The 17507-nt window shown below is 36.3% G+C and overlaps 1 protein-coding gene across 11 annotated transcripts in view; it reads right to left on the bottom strand.

The window, feature by feature from the left end:
* Positions 1-17507, bottom strand: part of IMMP1L (inner mitochondrial membrane peptidase subunit 1) — an 80714-nt gene that overhangs the window by 25664 nt on the left and 37543 nt on the right. For 9 of the 11 annotated variants that reach the window (XM_033205280.1, XM_033205285.1, XM_033205279.1 and 6 more), the window contains 2 exons: positions 5145-5278; positions 2624-2712 (listed from right to left, as the gene is read on the bottom strand). The exons of 1 other annotated variant lie outside the window; for it this stretch is intronic. In XM_033205280.1, the coding sequence (XP_033061171.1) occupies positions 2624-2712; positions 5145-5278 (223 nt within the window). Of the gene's footprint in view, positions 1-2623; positions 2713-5144; positions 5279-6096; positions 6101-17507 lie in introns of all 11 variants that reach the window. One more of the 11 variants, XM_033205289.1, reaches the window with a different exon arrangement.

Raw genomic sequence — 17507 nt, 5'->3', positions numbered from 1 at the left:
AAATTTGCAAAAATTGTAACACACCATCAAAGTTGATTTTGGGTAGCTTTGGAGGAAGAGACGTTTTTCCATGGGTGTTTAATGAAGCTTAATTTCTTTGATCAAATAATCAATATGACCCTTAAAACAAAATTTGCACTCGAATGGCAACATAGAAATCATAATTCAGTAGTGCTGTTTTTGTAGAAAGTAGTATTAATATAAACTTTATTTCTGGTAGTCTAACTAGACATATGCATAGCATTTAGATCAAAATACATATCCCTTAGATTCTTAACTCCTTCAAATAGTTTTAAAAGGAAGCTTATTAAAATTTTCTCATATTTATAAACAACTTATTATTCTACTACACAGTAAGCTTTTGAAAACTAGTGTCAATATCTCATTAATCTTAATATTCTCTATAATGTACAGTACATCTTATAAATTAGGTGCTCACTACTATTTGTTGAAATAAGCAGTAGTAAAAATTTGACTGTCTCAAGGTTGAGTGTTCTCTGCAGCTGACTGAAGAGACATCCATGTGCTTTAGATACTAGATATGCAAACTTTTATTCTTGCCTAAATGGAAGGTTATTTTACATTTAGAAACAGGCAGCCAACAACAGGACCCCTTACCAGGAGTCAAAGATTCCCCTGAAATCTTGAGTTCTGTGCTGCGGGTAAAAGAAAGAGAATACTCAGGACAGTAATATTTTTTAAGTAAAAGTTACCAGCTGGCTACCTTGGCTCTAAAAGTTACTTTGGTATATTTCATAAATGCCAGATTTTGAGCTGTCCTGTAACCTGGATGAATAGAGTACAAAATAAGATCTTCAAAGAATCTGAATTCATTTACTGAATGTAGTTGTTTCACTTATCTGAATGCAACGAGTAATTTTTTAAAAAATATCAAGCTGTGTATTCAAAAACTATTCAGCCAACAAGTTCAGCTCCTCAATCAGGATGCCCCAGGATTATTGTGAATAAAATTATGTCACTGGCATGGAACACAGATGCTTGTTTTCATGCTACATCATGAGGCTAGGTCTCCAGTTAATTCAAAGGCTATGTAAGGATAATTTGATATAAGTTAAAAAGAAAAGGGAGCAACAACACAATCTATTATATAAGTTTTATTTTATAACTCCTATATCTACAATTAAGTATATAGAAGTTGTTATGGGTAAAAGATTTGAAGAAGAATTACCTAGGGAGCATGCCAAACCATACAGCTTGACCAAGAGAGTTTATCTGCAGAATCTAAGGCTGGTGAAAGATCAGTAAATGTGAAGAAACGTATTAACAATTTTCAGTACTGTGAAATAGGTTATAGCAAAGGTGAACAGTGAAAGAGAAGTGCCTAAACCTACTTATTATGCCATAAACTAAATACTAGCTCAAGGGAATCAAATTTGTAGTTTACTGAAATGAAAGCAGGCATAGATTTTTTTCAGAATTATAAAAAACAAATGGACTCAAAATTTTAGGATATCAGAGAGGTGCTCTTTAGAAAATATATTAAATTATTAATACTTGACATTCACTTGGAAGAGATCATTCTCATAGAGTTAACTGTAATAAAGGGTATCACAAGGATTGGAACCACCATTTGAAATAGGATTTTTTAATTATTTTTTTGGGGGAAGGAGTCTTGCTCTGTCACCCAGGCTGGAGTGCAGTGGCACGATCTCGGCTCACTGCAACCTCCATCTCCCAGGTTCAAGCAATTCTCCTGCCTCAGCCTCCCGTGAAATAGGACTTTAAAAGGTTTAGTGACAAACAATATTTGCCCAGGAGTTATTCAAGTTAATATAATTAATCAGGAGACTCATAATATATACAATTCCTGGTTCTCAGCCATATACAATGATGTAATCTAAAAATCATCAAATGGGCTGGGCATGGTGGCTCACACCTGTAATCTCAACACTTTGGGAGGCTGAGGTGAGCGGATTGCTTGAGCTCAGGAGTTTGAGACCAGCCTGGGCAACATGGCAAAACCCAGTCTCTACAAAAACTACAAAAATTATCTGGGCATGGTGTATATACCTGTAGTCACAGCTACTTGGGAGACTGAGGGGAAGGATCACAGGAGCCCAGGAGGTTGAGGCTGCAGGGAGCTGAGATCGTGTCACTGCACTCCAGCCTGGGAGCCAGAGCAAGACCTCCTCTCAAAAAATGTATATCAGAAAATTAAAAAAAAATAAAAACCATCAAACAGTCATCATAGGCTATACATAGAGAATAAGATAGCAATCAATAGAACTACAGGATTATTTTTAAAATTAAAGAACAAAAACATTGATTTGGATCTGTAATGTAATCCCTAACTTCCTAGTTCTTAAAACATTCTAAAACCCAATAAACAAAGTTAAGCTTACATGTATATTGTAAGGGACTGTTAATTATTTTTCACAATAACGCAAGAGATACAATGACCCAAGAGACTGCATATGTTTGAGAAACTATTAATATTTCTCAAATGAAAAGAAAATATTTGACTCAAAATTTTATCTAGCTGGTTATTAACATGTTTATTTATGGAACAGTTTTTAAAGATGAAGTTAAGGAACTGCAGAAAAGACATAATGTGTGTATATATTTTCACTGTAAATTTAATATATCCATGACAGAAATTTACCTTTGGATACCATAAAAATGTCGACTAAGATTTTCTGCAAAGACAATATCTGAATTTTGAATTGTAGGCTCCATTGATGGTCCAGAACACTGAAAAGAGAGGTAATTTGTAATCTAAATTCAAAATCTCTTTTAAATTTAACATAAATCATTTGAGCAGGCTTAAAAGAAAGAAAATCAAGCAAATGTTCTTAAAGTTTGGGGGATGATTCATGAAAATTTGGCAGTTCTCAAATAAGTTCAACTCTAGAGTAGCCACTAAGTCTGGAAATATAGAAAAATATGTTATAAATGGATTATTGATTTCACATTATAATGCCTGAATAAAACAAACTACCTATGTTTCCAAATTTAGGCCACCCTATAGAATGTCAGTTCTATGAGGGCAGAGATCTCTCTCATGTTCCCAGCTATATAACCAAAGCCAAGAACAATGTTTGGTATAAAATTGATAAACCATACATATTGGTTGAATGAATGAGAGAATGATTCATTTTCTTATTACTATCAGATATAATCCAGTGAACATGATGATGATTTACTAAATGGTATTAAACTATTCTCAATGAGCTTATGCCTATCTTCCTCTTCTAAGAGAATAGCTTACTCATTTCATGGGGCTACAACTTAAATTTTCTACTGAAAAATACTAGTATGAAGACATGGACTTTAAAGATTTTCATGGCCAGGCATGGTGGCTCACACCTGTAATTCCAAAACTTTGGAAGAAAGACTCGAGGCCAGGAGTTCAAGACCAAACCTGGCAACTTAAAGAGACCCCCATCTTTACAATAAAGCAATCAAAGATTTTCCTATTTGTATGTCTCAAAACCATAATCTTGATATATACAGGTTAAGTATCCCTAATAAAAAGTCTGAAATTTTAAATGCTCTAAAATCTGAAATGTTCTGAGAGTCTACATGATACCACAAACGGTAAATTCCATACCTGACCCCATGGGATGCATCATAGCCAACATGCAGCCAATATTTTGTTTCATGTACAAAATTCTTTAAAACAGCATATAACATTACCTTCAGGCTATGCATACAAGGTACATATGAAATACAAATGAATTTTGTGTTCAGACTTGGGTCCCATCCCCAAAATATCTCATGATATATATGCAAATATTCCAAAATTCGAAAAAATCTAAAATCCATAACACTTCTGGTCCCAAGTATTTCAGATAAGGGATACTCAACCTCTACCTCAGAATCAGAAAAAATTATCATTGCCACCTTAAAAATCTAAATACAACAGTCTCCATTTACTCTACTTGTAAATAAAACTTTTTACTCAAAAATTCCTACTCAGGCAGAAATAAGAAGAAATATGATTACAGTTCGTTTGCTACCTTTGGAAGTACCAGTCTAACTTACAAAAAATCAAGAAGGCAAGTTTCAGCCAAGTACAGTGGCTCATATCTATAAAACCAGAACTTTGGGAGGCCAAGGTGGGCAGATCACTTGACATCAGGAGTTCGTGCCCAGCCTGGACAACATGGTGAAACGCCATCTGTACTAAATATACAACAATTAGCCAGGCGTGGTGTTGCACCCCTGTAGTCCCAGTTACTTGGGAGGATGAGGCACAAGAACTGTTTTGAGCCCAGGAGGCGGAGGCTGCAGTGAACTGAATCACTCGATTGCACTCCAGCCCAGGCAACAGAGCAAGACCCTGTCTCAAACAAAAAAAAAAAAAAAAAAAGAAGGGAAATTTGAGTTAAATATATATATTTCCATTACTCCATCTTAACTGGAAGTTACGTGACTGTCAATCTGATAAAGTAAACCTAATTTAAAAAAACAACAGTAATAACAACAATTAAAAAAAAAAACTGGCTGGTCAATCAATTTGTTCTTTACATGACAAAAGGTTTGAATCAACAACCACAGTTCATAGTTTCCCACTACAATATTAAGAACAAGTATTAGTTGAGGATAGGGAACAACTTTAACATTTTAATATAGACATTAGGCAGAATAATCTGTCTCAATTATAGATTATTAATTTGTTTTAATTACAGTTAAACATGGTGGTAATGAGCTGGAATTTTGAAAACTGGACAAGTTACTTACTAACTGTGGGATCTGGAACAAGTAAGTTACTTAAGCTTTCTCAATTCATTTCCTCATGTGTATATTGGATTACTAATAAGTATCTCAAAGAAGTGTAAAAGATTAGTTAGTAAGTGTAAAACATCAAACATATCCTGAAACACAGTAAATAGGATTCAATAAATGATAACAATTATTATTGTTCTACTATTCAAAAGGACCTTTTGTGCCCATTAGAAACAGAATACAGAAAATATTTAAGTAATGGTCCTTATACCTTCTCTCAGGGCCAATTCAAACATACTCTCTTATTATTCCAATATTTAGAAAGATTTTATGTTTTAACTTTCATATTTTATTCATTAAATAACTTCAACTATAATAAAAGGAAAAACACATTTTCCTTCCATTTGAAAAAAAGTATATATTTAAGATGAATATTCTTGAACATAAAAACTTACCATGACAACACCACCAACGTATTCAAAAGCACAATGAGCTATACAGCCATACTGAATAGTATAGCCAACAAGTCGAAAGGTTTTCCCCAGAACACCACGAAGCATAGTTCTATGTAGACTCTGCCACCATTGGCCTGATGGTAAATTTCAAAAAGTTTCATGATCAATACTATTTAAGAACATTTAAGAAACAGCTCTATTGTAAAATATTTTACAATCACCTAAAATGTACTAAGTGCCTAATACAATTTGGTGCAGGAAAGCAAGAGTTTATTATCAGTTCTACTAATGATATTTTAAATGGCAAATTGTAGCCACCAAATATTTAGATTTAACAAAGTTTATATTCAAATGCCACTGGGTCTATATATAAATTATATAATTAGTAGATTCTAAACTCGTCTGTCCCCTTCCATGTCTTGGTTATTTCTTCTATTAAGGCAGATGCTTAAAAAAGATAGTAACTCTTTCAAAGGACTAATAACAGTTTTTCACATTTGTTCCTTGCTATATATTACTTCTTGCCATGTAATAGAAAATAATGGAGAAATCACTAGAATAGGAATAAGGAGATTCAAGTTTCACAGTGGTTCTTTTACTAACTTGTATAATCTTCAACAAACTACTTAACCTTTCTGGGGCCTAGTAGAAATAATCTCTCATAGAATGATTCTTAGAATCAAATGCAGCCACATATGTCAAAGTACTTTATAAATTATAAAGTTACATTCATTTGTGAGTTATTAACTATTGATGTAACAAAAGGAACACAGACATACTATGAAACAACAGCATAAAGTACCATTTAAAGATTTTTAAAGGTATATAAAATTTTAAAACATTATTCATCTAAAATATTTCTAATATCTGTCCTTCCTATTTAACTGTCACAACTATGTATCATGCATTTCTCAACTAATAGCCTAACCCTTAGGCCTAGGCTACAATATACAGTTCTCAGATGAAATTTATTAAAATACATCAATAATAGTTTGTAACTGCTTAACATGTCAAGATTTACATATAATACCTCTGTAAGATAGACATTATTATCATCCTCAAGTTATAGACAAGAAAAAAAAAGCCTAAGACTAGTAAAGTAACTGGCTTATTATCATCACAAAGTTGGTATAGGATAAAGCCAGTAATAAAAGGTCTCCCAACAAAGAAAAGCCCAGCATCAGATGGCTTTACCTCTGAATTCTTCCAAACATATAAAAAAGAACCAACACCAATTCTTCTCAAACTATTCCAAAAAACTGGAAATTGAGGGAATTCTTCCTAATTCATTCAGGTCAGCATTGCCCTAATGCCCAAACCAGACACTGGAAAAGAGAAACTACAGGCCAAAATGCCAGTGAGCTCAGATGCAACAATCCTTAACAAAATACTAGCAAACCAAATCCAACAACATATTAAAGAGATAATACACCACAATCAGGTGGGATTTATCCTAGGGATGCAAGGATGGTTCAACGCATGCCAATCAAACAGCGTGATATAACACATCAACAGAATGAAGAACAAAAACCATAAAATGATCTCAATAGATGCAGAAAAAGCATTTGATAAATTTCAACATCACTTCATCATACAAATTCTCAAGAAATTAGGCAAAGAAGGAGCATACATCAAAACAATAAAAGGCAATATATGACAAACCCACAGCTACTATCATACTTAATGGGGGAAAAGCTGAAAGCCTGTCCTCTAAGAGCTGGAACAAGACATGGACGCCCACTTTAATCACCCTTATTCAACATAGTAATGGAAGTCTCAGCCACAGCAATTAGGCAAAATAAAGAAATAAAGGGCATCCAAATTGAAAAAGAGGAAGTAACTATCCTGGTTATGGATGACATGATCTTATATATAGAAAAATCTAAAGACTTCACCACAAATACTTTTAGAACTGATAAATGAATTCAATAAAGTTGCAGGATACAAAGTCGACATACAAAAATTAGTAGCATTTTATTCACCAGGAATGATCTAGCTGAATAAGAAATCAATGGGATCAATAAAGCAATCCCACTTAAAATAGCTATAAAACATTAAAAATATAACTAGGAATAAATTTACCCAAGGAGGTGAAAGACCTTTAAAATGAAAACTACAAAAACACTGAAAGAATTGAAGAGGACATAAAAAATAAAAATGGAAAGACAGTCCATACTCATGGATTGTAAGAATTAATATTGTTAAAATGACCATACTACCCAATGTGATCTAAAGATTCAATGCAATCTCTATCAATATGCCAAAGTCATTTTTCACAGAATTAGAAAACAATCCTAAAATTCATACAGAACCACAAGACCCAAAATAACCAAAGCAATATTGAGCAAAATGAATAAAGCTGATAGTATTACACTACCTGACTTTAAAATACACTACAAAGCTACAGTAACCAAAACAGCATGGTATTGGTATAAAAATACATAGACCAATGGGACAGAACAGAGAACCCAGAAATAAATCCATGTATTTATAGCCAACTGATTTTTGACAAAGTGCCAGGAACATACACTGGAGAAAGGACATCTCTTCAATAAATGGTGCTCAAAAATTTGGATATCCACATGCAGAAGGATAAAACTAGTCCCCATATCTCTAACCATATATAAAAATCAACTTAAAATAAATTACAGACTTATAAATAAGATCAAATCATAATACTATAAGGGAAACACTTCAAGACATTGGTCTAGGCAAAGATTTTATGGCTAAGAAATCAAAAGAACAGGCAAGAAAGAACAAAAATAGACAAATGGGATTTAAACTAAAAAGCTTCTGCTCAGCAATGAAAATAAAGTAAAAACACAACATGTCGAATGGGAGAAAATATTTGCAAACTATGCATCTGACATGGACTAATATTCAGAATATACAAGGAACTCAACAGCAAAAAACCAAGTAACCTAATTAAAAAGTGGACAAATGATCTTAACAGACATTTTTCAAAAGAAAACATACAAATGGCCAACAAATACATAAAAATATGCTCAACATCACTAATCTTGAGGGAAATGCAAGTCAAAACTATAATCAGGTATCATCTTACACCAGTTAGATTATTATCAAATAAGACAAAGTAAGTGCTGGCAAGGATGTGGGGAAAAGAAAATTCATATACCCTGCTAGTGGGAATGTAAATTAGTACAGTCATTATGGAAAACAGTGTGGAGGTTTCTTTAAAAACTCAAAAGAGAATCAAAAAATAATTCTCGCAATCCTGCTACTGGGTATTAATCCAAAAGAAAGGAAATCAGTATATCAAAGGGATACCTACAACCCCATGTTTATTGCAGCTTAGCTACTATTCACAATAGCTAAGACATAGAATCAACTGAAATATCCATCAGATGAATGGATAAAGAAAAACATGCTATACATACACAATGGAATATTATTCAGCCACAAGGAGAATGAAATCCTGTTATTCAAGGCAATATGAATGACCCTGGGGCACATTATGTTATGAGAAATAAATCTGGCACAGGAAGAAAACTACCTTACGTTTTCACTCATCTGCAGGAGCTTAAAAAAAAATTGAGCCTATGGAAGTATAGTGTACAAATATGGGTATCAGAGGCTGGGAAAGGGAGGTAGGAGGGGAGAATGAGAAGTTGGTTAATGAACACAAAATTACAGCTAGATAGGAGGAATGAGTTCCTGCCTTCTGCAGCACTGTTGGGTGAATACAGTTAACCATAATTTATTGTATATTTTCATTTTTTTTTTTTTTATTATACTTTAAGTTCTAGGGTACATGTGCATGACGTTTATATCATGTATAACTCCCCAATGCAATCCCTCCCTCCTCCCCCCTCCCCATGATAGGCCCCAGTGTGTGATGTTCCCCTTCCCGAGTCCAAGTGATCTCATTGTTCAGTTCCCACCTATGAGTGAGAACATGCGGTGTTTGGTTTTCTCTTCTTGTGATAGTTTGCTGAGAATGATGGTTTCCAGCTGCATCCATGTCCCTACAAAGGACGCAAACTCATCCTTTTTGATGGCTGCATAGTATTCCATGGTGTATATGTGCCACATTTTCTTAATCCAGTCTGTCACAGATGGACATTTGGGTTGATTCCAAGTCTTTGCTATTGTGAATAGTGCCGCAATAAACAAACGTGTGCATGTGTCTTTGTAGTAGAGTAATTTATAATCCTTTGGGTATATACCCAGTAGTGGGATGGCTGGGTCATATGGTACATCTAGTTCTAGATCCTTGAGGAATCGCCATACTGTTTTCCATAATGGTTGAACTAGTTTACAATCCCACCAACAGTGTAAAAGTGTTCCTATTTCTCCACATCCTCTCCAACACCTGTTGTTTCCTGACTTCTTAATGATTGCCATTCTAACTGGTGTGAGATGGTATCTCATTGTGGTTTTGATTTGCATTTCTCTGATGGCCAGTGATGATGAGCATTTTTTCATGTGTCTGTTGGCTGTATGGATGTCTTCTTTTGAGAAATGTCTGTTCATATCCTTTCCCCACTTTTTGATGGGGTTGTTTGCTTTTTTCTTGTATATTTGTTTGAGTTCTTTGTAGATTCTGGATATTAGCCCTTTGTCAGATGAGTAGGTTGCAAAAATTTTTTCCCATTCTGTAGGTTGCCTGTTCACTCTGATGGTAGTTTCTTTGGCTGTGCAAAAGCTCTTTAGTTTAATTAGATCCCATGTGTCAATTTTTGCTTTTGCTGCCGTTGCTTTTGGTGTTTTAGACATGAAGTCCTTGCCCAAGCCTATGTCCTGAATGGTACTACCTAGATTTTCTTCTAGGGTTTTTATGGTATTAGGTCTAACATTTAAGTCTCTAATCCATCTTGAATTAATTTTCGTATAAGGGGTAAGGAAAGGATCCAGTTTCAGCTTTCTACTTATGGCTAGCCAATTTTCCCAGCACCATTTATTAAATAGGGAATCCTTTCCCCATTTCTTGTTTCTCTCAGGTTTGTCAAAGATCAGATGGCTGTAGATGTGTGGTATTATTTCTGAGGACTCTGTTCTGTTCCATTGGTCTATATCTCTGTTGTGGTACCAGTACCATGCTGTTTTGGTTACTGTAGCCTTGTAGTATAGTTTGAAGTCAGGTAGCGTGACGCCTCCAGCTTTGTCCTTTTGACTTAGGATTGTCTTGGCAATGCGGGCTCTTTTTTGGTTCCATATGAACTTTAAAGCAGTTTTTTCCAGTTCTGTGAAGAAAGTCATTGGTAGCTTGATGGGGATGGCATTGAATCTATAAATCACCTTGGGCAGTATGGCCATTTTCACGATATTGATTCTTCCTATCCATGAGCATGGTATGTTCTTCCATTTGTTTGTGTCCTCTTTGATTTCACTGAGCAGTGGTTTGTAGTTCTCCTTGAAGAGGTCCTTTACATCCCTTGTAAGCTGGATTCCTAGGTATTTGATTCTCTTTGAAGCAATTGCGAATGGAAGTTCATTCCTGATTTGGCTCTCTGCTTGTCTGTTACTGGTGTATAAGAATGCTTGTGATTTTTGCACATTAATTTTGTATCCTGAGACTTTGCTGAAGTTGCTTATCAGCTTAAGCAGATTTCGGGCTGAGACAATGGGGTTTTCTAAATATACAATCATGTCATCTGCAAACAGGGACAATTTGACTTCTTCTTTTCCTAACTGGATACCCTTGATTTCTTTCTCTTGCCTGATTGCCCTAGCCAGAACTTCCAACACTATGTTGAATAGGAGTGGTGAGAGAGGGCATCCCTGTCTTGTGCCAGTTTTCAAAGGGAATTTTTCCAGTTTTTGCCCATTCAGTATGATATTAGCTGTGGGTTTGTCATAAATAGCTCTTATTATTTTGAGGTACGTTCCATCAATACCAAATTTATTGAGCGTTTTTAGCATAAAGGGCTGTTGAATTTTGTCAAAAGCCTTTTCTGCATCTATTGAGATAATCATGTGGTTCTTGTCTTTGGTTCTGTTTATATGCTGGATTACGTTTATTGATTTGCGAATGTTGAACCAGCCTTGCATCCCAGGGATGAAGCCCACTTGATCATGGTGGATAAGCTTTTTGATGTGCTGCTGAATCCGGTTTGCCAGTATTTTATTGAGGATTTTTGCATCGATGTTCATCAGGATATTGGTCTAAAATTCTCTCTTTTTGTTGTGTCTCTGCCAGGCTTTGGTATCAGGATGATGTTGGCCTCATAAAAAGAGTTAGGGAGGATTCCCTCTTTTTCTATTGACTGAAATAGTTTCAGAAGGAATGGTACCAGCTCCACCTTGTACCTCTGGTAGAATTCAGCTGTGAATCCATCTGGTCCTGGACTTTTTTTGGTGGGTAGGCTATTAATTGTTGCCTCAATTTCAGAGCCTGCTATTGGTCTATTCAGGGATTCAACTTCTTCCTGGTTTAGTCTTGGGAGAGTGTAAGTGTCCAGGAAATTATCCATTTCTTCTAGATTTTCTAGTTGATTTGCGTAGAGGTGTTTATAGTATTCTCTGATGGTAGTTTGTATTTCTGTGGGGTCGGTGGTGATATCCCCTTTATCATTTTTTATTGCGTCTATTTGATTCCTCTCTCTTTTCTTCTTTATTAGTCTAGCTAGCGGTCTGTCAATTTTGTTGATCTTTTCAAAAAACCAACTCCTGGATTCATTGATTTTTTGGAGGGTTTTTTGTGTCTCTATCTCCTTCAGTTCTGCTCTGATCTTAGTTATTTCTTGCCTTCTGCTAGCTTTTGAATGTGTTTGCTCTTGCCTCTCTAGTTCTTTTAATTGTGATGTTAGAGTGTCAATTTTAGATCTCTCCTGCTTTCTCTTGTGGGCATTTAGTGCTATAAATTTCCCTCTACACACTGCTTTAAATGTGTCCCAGAGATTCTGGTATGTTGTATCTTTGTTCTCATTGGTTTCAAAGAACATCTTTATTTCTGCTTTCATTTCGTTATGTACCCAGTAGTCATTCAGGAGCAGGTTGTTCAGTTTCCATGTAGTTGAGCGGTTTGGATTGAGTTTCTTAGTCCTGAGTTCTAGTTTGATTGCACTGTGGTCTGAGAGACAGTTTGTTATAATTTCTGTTCTTGTACATTTGCTGAGGAGTGCTTTACTTCCAATTATGTGGTCAATTTTGGAATAAGTGCGATGTGGTGCTGAGAAGAATGTATATTCTGTTGATTTGGGGTGGAGAGTTCTATAGATGTCTATTAGGTCCGCTTGGTGCAGAGATGAGTTCAATTCCTGGATATCCTTGTTAACTTTCTGTCTCGTTGATCTGTCTAATGTTGACAGTGGAGTGTTGAAGTCTCCCATTATTATTGTATGGGAGTCTAAGTCTCTTTGTAGGTCTCTAAGGACTTGCTTCATGAATCTGGGTGCTCCTGTATTGGGTGCATATATATTTAGGAGAGTTAGCTCTTCCTGTTGAATTGATCCCTTTACCATTATGTAATGGCCTTCTTGTCTCTTTTGATCTTTGATGGTTTAAAGTCTGTTTTATCAGAGACTAGGATTGCAACCCCTGCTTTTTTTTGTTCTCCATTTGCTTGGTAGATCTTCCTCCATCCCTTTATTTTGAGCCTATGTATGTCTCTGCATGTGAGATGGGTCTCCTGAATACAGCAGACTGATGGGTCTTGACTCTTGATCCAGTTTGCCAGTCTGTGTCTTTTAATTGGAGCATTTAGTCCATTGACATTTAAGGTTAATATTGTTATGTGTGAACTTGATCCTGTCATTATGATATTAACTGGTTATTTTGCTCGTTAGTTGATGCAGTTTCTTCCTAGCCTCGATGGTCTTTACATTTTGGCATGTTTTTGCAATGGCTGGTACCGCTTGTTCCTTTCCATGTTTAGGGCTTCCTTCAGGGTCTCTTGTAAGGCAGGCCTGGTGGTGACAAAATCTCTAAGCATTTGCTTATCTGTAAAGGATTTTATTTCTCCTTCACTGATGAAGCTTAGTTTGGCTGGATATGAAATTCTGGGTTGAAAATTCTTTTCTTTAAGAACGTTGAATATTGGCCCCCACTCTCTTCTGGCTTGTAGAGTTTCTGCCGAGAGGTCTGCTGTTATTCTGATGGGCTTCCCTTTGTGGGTAACCCGACCTTTCTCTCTGGCTGCCCTTAAGATTTTTTCCTTCATTTCAACTTTGGTGAATCTGGCAATTATGTGTCTTGGAGTTGCTCTTCTGGAGGAGTATCTTTGTGGCGTTCTCTGTATTTCCTGAATTTGAATGTTGGCCTGCCCTACTAGGTTGGGGAAGTTCTCCTGGATGATATCCTGAAGAGTGTTTTCCAACTTGGTTCCATTTTCCCCCTCACTTTCAGGCACCCCAATCAGACGTAGATTTGGTCTTTTTACATAATCCCATACTTCTTGCAGGCTTTGTTCATTTCTTTTTCTTCTTTTTTCTTTTGGTTTCTCTTCTCGCTTCATTTCATTCATTTGATCCTCAATCGCTGATACTCTTTCTTCCAGTTGATCGAGTCGGTTACTGAAGCTTGTGCATTTGTCACGTATTTCTCGTGTCATGGTTTTCATCTCTGTCATTTCGTTTATGATCTTCTCTGCATTAATTAATCTAGCTGTCAATTCTTCCACTTTTTTTCAAGATTTTTAGTTTCTTTGCGCTGGGTACGTAATTCCTCCTTTAGCTCTGAGAGGTTTGATGGACTGAAGCCTTCTTCTCTCATCTCGTCAAAGTCATTCTCTGACCAGCTTTGATCCGTTGCTGGCGATGGGCTGCGCTCCTTTGCAGGGGGAGATGCGCTCTTATTTTTTGAATTTCCAGCTTTTCTGCCCTGCTTCTTCCCCATCTTTGTGGTTTTATCTGTCTCTGGACTTTGATGATGGTGACGTACGGATGGGGTTTTGGTATAGGTGTCCTTCCTGTTTGATAGTTTTCCGTCTGACAGTCAGAAGGACTGTCTGTTGGTCTGTTGGAGATTGCTTGAGGTCCACTCCAGACCCTGTTTGCCTGGGTATCAGCAGCAGAGGTTGCCGAAGATAGAATATTGCTGAACAGCGAGTGTACCTGTCTGATTCTTTCTTTGGAAGTTTCCTCTCAGGGGTGACGCCACCCTGTGAGGTGTGGGGTGTCAGACTGCCCCTAGTGGGGGATGTCTCCCAGCTAGGCTACTCAGGGGTCAGGGACCCACCTGAGCAGGCAGTCTGTCCGTTCTCGGATCTCAACCTCCGCGTTAGGAGATCCACGGCTCTCCCCAAAGCTGTCAGACAGAGTCGTTCGCGTCTGCACCGCCCCCGCTCTTTCCCCTAATGGGCTGCAGCTGTGCGCTGTCCGCAGCGGTAGAGTCTACAGAGACAGGCAGGCTTCCTTGAGCTGCTGTGAGCTCCACCCAGTTCGAGCTTCCCAGCGGCTTTGTTTACCTACTTAAGCCTCAGCAATGGCGGGCGCCCCTCCCCCAGCCTCGCTGCTGCCTTGCGGATAGATCGCCGCAGACGGCTGTGTTAGCAGTGAGGGAGGCTCCGTGGGCGTGGGACCCTCCCGGCCAGGTGTGGGATATATTCTCCTGGTGTGCCTGTTTCCTTAAAGCGCAGTATTGGGGTGGGAGTTACCCGATTTTCCAGGTGTTGTGTGTCTCAGTTCCCCTGGCTAGGAAAAAGGGATTCCTTTCCCCCTTGCGCTTCCAGGTGAGGCGATGCCTCGCCCTGCTTCAGCTCACGCTGGTCAGGCTGCAGCAGCTGACCAGCACCGATTGTCCGGCACTCCCTAGCGAGATGACCCCAGTACCTCAGTTGAAAACGCAGAAATCACCGGTCTTCTGTGTCGCTCGCGCTGGGAGTTGGAGACTGGAGCTGCTCCTATTCGGCCATCTTGCTCCGCCCCCATTGTATATTTTCAAAAAGCTACAAGAAGATCTTCATTGTTCACAACATAAAGAAATGATGTGTTTGAGGTAAATATGCTAATTACCCCAATTTGATCATTATATAATATATACATGTAGCAAAATATCACTGTATCCCAGTAATAAATACATTTATTACATACCAACTAAATACAAAAGGAAAAACACTGAAAGTAATCTAGAATGTATCTTAGTTAGTTGTTGTTGGTTGTAGTATTTTATATATATTTCAGATAGTAAAAGTGAGCAAATATTTAAGTTGTTTCTCACTGTGAGAAAAAGAAGCAACAAATATGTAAAGGGACCTTAAGGATAAACTTGAGTTATCAAAACAAATTTACTTAAATAAACATGTATATATTTGTCTGTCTGCCTATTTAACAATGTCATCCTAGCTCTGTCCACTGTGAAAAGGCCATTGTAAGAAGCAATGACACTGTAGTAATTATGAGCACTTAGTGCCCACATTTTTGGTTTCTAAGTATCATTCTCCACCAGAGCAAAACAGTCAGTGCTCAAAGACTGATGCAAACAAAGGAACCATTCTGAGGGGTCATCCAATGGCCAAATTTGGGACAATATAAGCCTAAAAATAGTAACAGTAATTGATAATACATTAAATTAGGGACAATATAAGCCTAAAAATAGTAACAGTAATTGATAATACATTAAATTAAAAATGAAATTTTTAAAAAGATGCATGTGTTGGGGACAGGGAAAGTTCTTTATCAAAACATGACAGCTAATAAATGTAGAAGGAATGATAAAATTATCACCAGTGTAATAACTGATTCAGACAAGGGCCATTGATGCATGCTAAAATACACTGAGTGAAACATTGTTGGTCAACAGGATATTTGAAAAGTATCAAAGTAGATTTTTTTTTTTTTTTACAAAGGGAACAAGGTATCTTTACAATGGGAAGATCTGGTAAACACTATCTTAACTAAATAACCAAATTTAGCAGCATACTAATATCGTGTAGCCTCTTACCAATGGAATGACAAGTACATCATCATCTGTGTACCATTCTTGCCAAAAATGTGTAACCTAAATCTGATCATGAACAATCAAGACATATCCATATTGCAGACATTCAACAAGACAACCAGCTTGAACACTTAAAAAGTATAAATTTAATGAAAGGAAAAATTATACTAAGAGTACTATTTTCAATTACAAGAAAATAGAAGGACATGACATCCAAATACAATATGAAATATCGAATTGGATCCTGGAGCAAAAGGAAAAAGAAAGCTATGAAAGACTTGGGGACAACTGGGTAAATCTGAATATTGTACATAAAAATATATCACTGTTTCAGTGTTAAACTTCTTAACAATATCATGCTATGTAGTAGAATGACCTTGTTCATAGGAGATAAACAAGGAATTATTTTGAGAAAAATGCTATGACTGCAACTTCCTTTCATATGGTTCACTTCTACTGCTAAAAATCATGTATAGTGATGAAGACAAATTGATACATACACATATATACACACACACAGATATATTACATATGGAGGAAGATAGAAAGCTAATGTGGCAAATGATCATTGTTAAATCCAAGTGAAGTGTATACAAATGTGCACTGCACTATGTTTCTCAGCTTTTTTTGTAGAATAAAACTTCTACAAAACAAACACTTGGGGGAAAAAGCGTGACTTCATTCATTCAACAAATACTTATTGAACTACTACTATGTACCAGATACTGTGTTCAGCCCTGGGAATACAGTAGTGAACATGATGCCTTCTCTCATATAGTTTATAGTATAGTGGGGCAGATATCATATATACACAAAGTAAACAAATAAATACATAAATACATTAAGTAAATTTCTGTAAAGAAAAATATAGTAAAGTGATAGAGAACAATGGGTGAGGCATACTTTCTTTAGGATGAATCAGAAAAGATTTCTCTAATGAAAATGCCATTAAAGACAGTGATGCCTTTAACTTTCTGAAGAATGACCAAACTGTTTTCCAAAGCAATTGCACCACTGTACATTTTTACTAGTAATGCATAAGGTTTCCAATTTCTCCACATCCTTGCCAACATTTGTTACCATCCATGTTTTGATTGTAGCCATCCCAGGGAGTATGAATCTCACTGTGGCTTTGATTTGCATTTCCTTAATAACAAAATATTCATAAGCACCTCTTTCATGTGTTTACTGTATTGATCACTATTCTTTTGAAAAATGTCTACTCAAACACTTTGCCCATTTAAAAAATTGGGCTATAATTTTTAGTTTAATTCAATCAAAGATTCTAAGCATTCTATAAAATAGTACCAAATGATTGCATTCAATCAAAGCACATTATAAAATAGAATCAAATGACTGAAAGCCAAGAGAAAAAAAAAATACAAAACAGAAAGAGAGCAATAGGTGATTCAGGTATTGAACTTAACATTTGAACACTTTAAAATAACCATGATTAACATTCAAAAAAACCAGAAAAAGATAAAAGTCAGCAGTGACCAAAAATCTATTAAAACTCAAGTGGAA

The sequence above is a fragment of the Trachypithecus francoisi genome, unplaced genomic scaffold (assembly GCF_009764315.1).
Source record: "Trachypithecus francoisi isolate TF-2019V2 unplaced genomic scaffold, Tfra_2.0 Lachesis_group8, whole genome shotgun sequence".
NCBI classification, from domain to species: Eukaryota; Metazoa; Chordata; class Mammalia; order Primates; family Cercopithecidae; genus Trachypithecus; species Trachypithecus francoisi.
The sequence above is the reverse complement of the archived record's forward strand: the minus strand, read 5'-3'. Positions and strand labels throughout refer to the sequence as shown.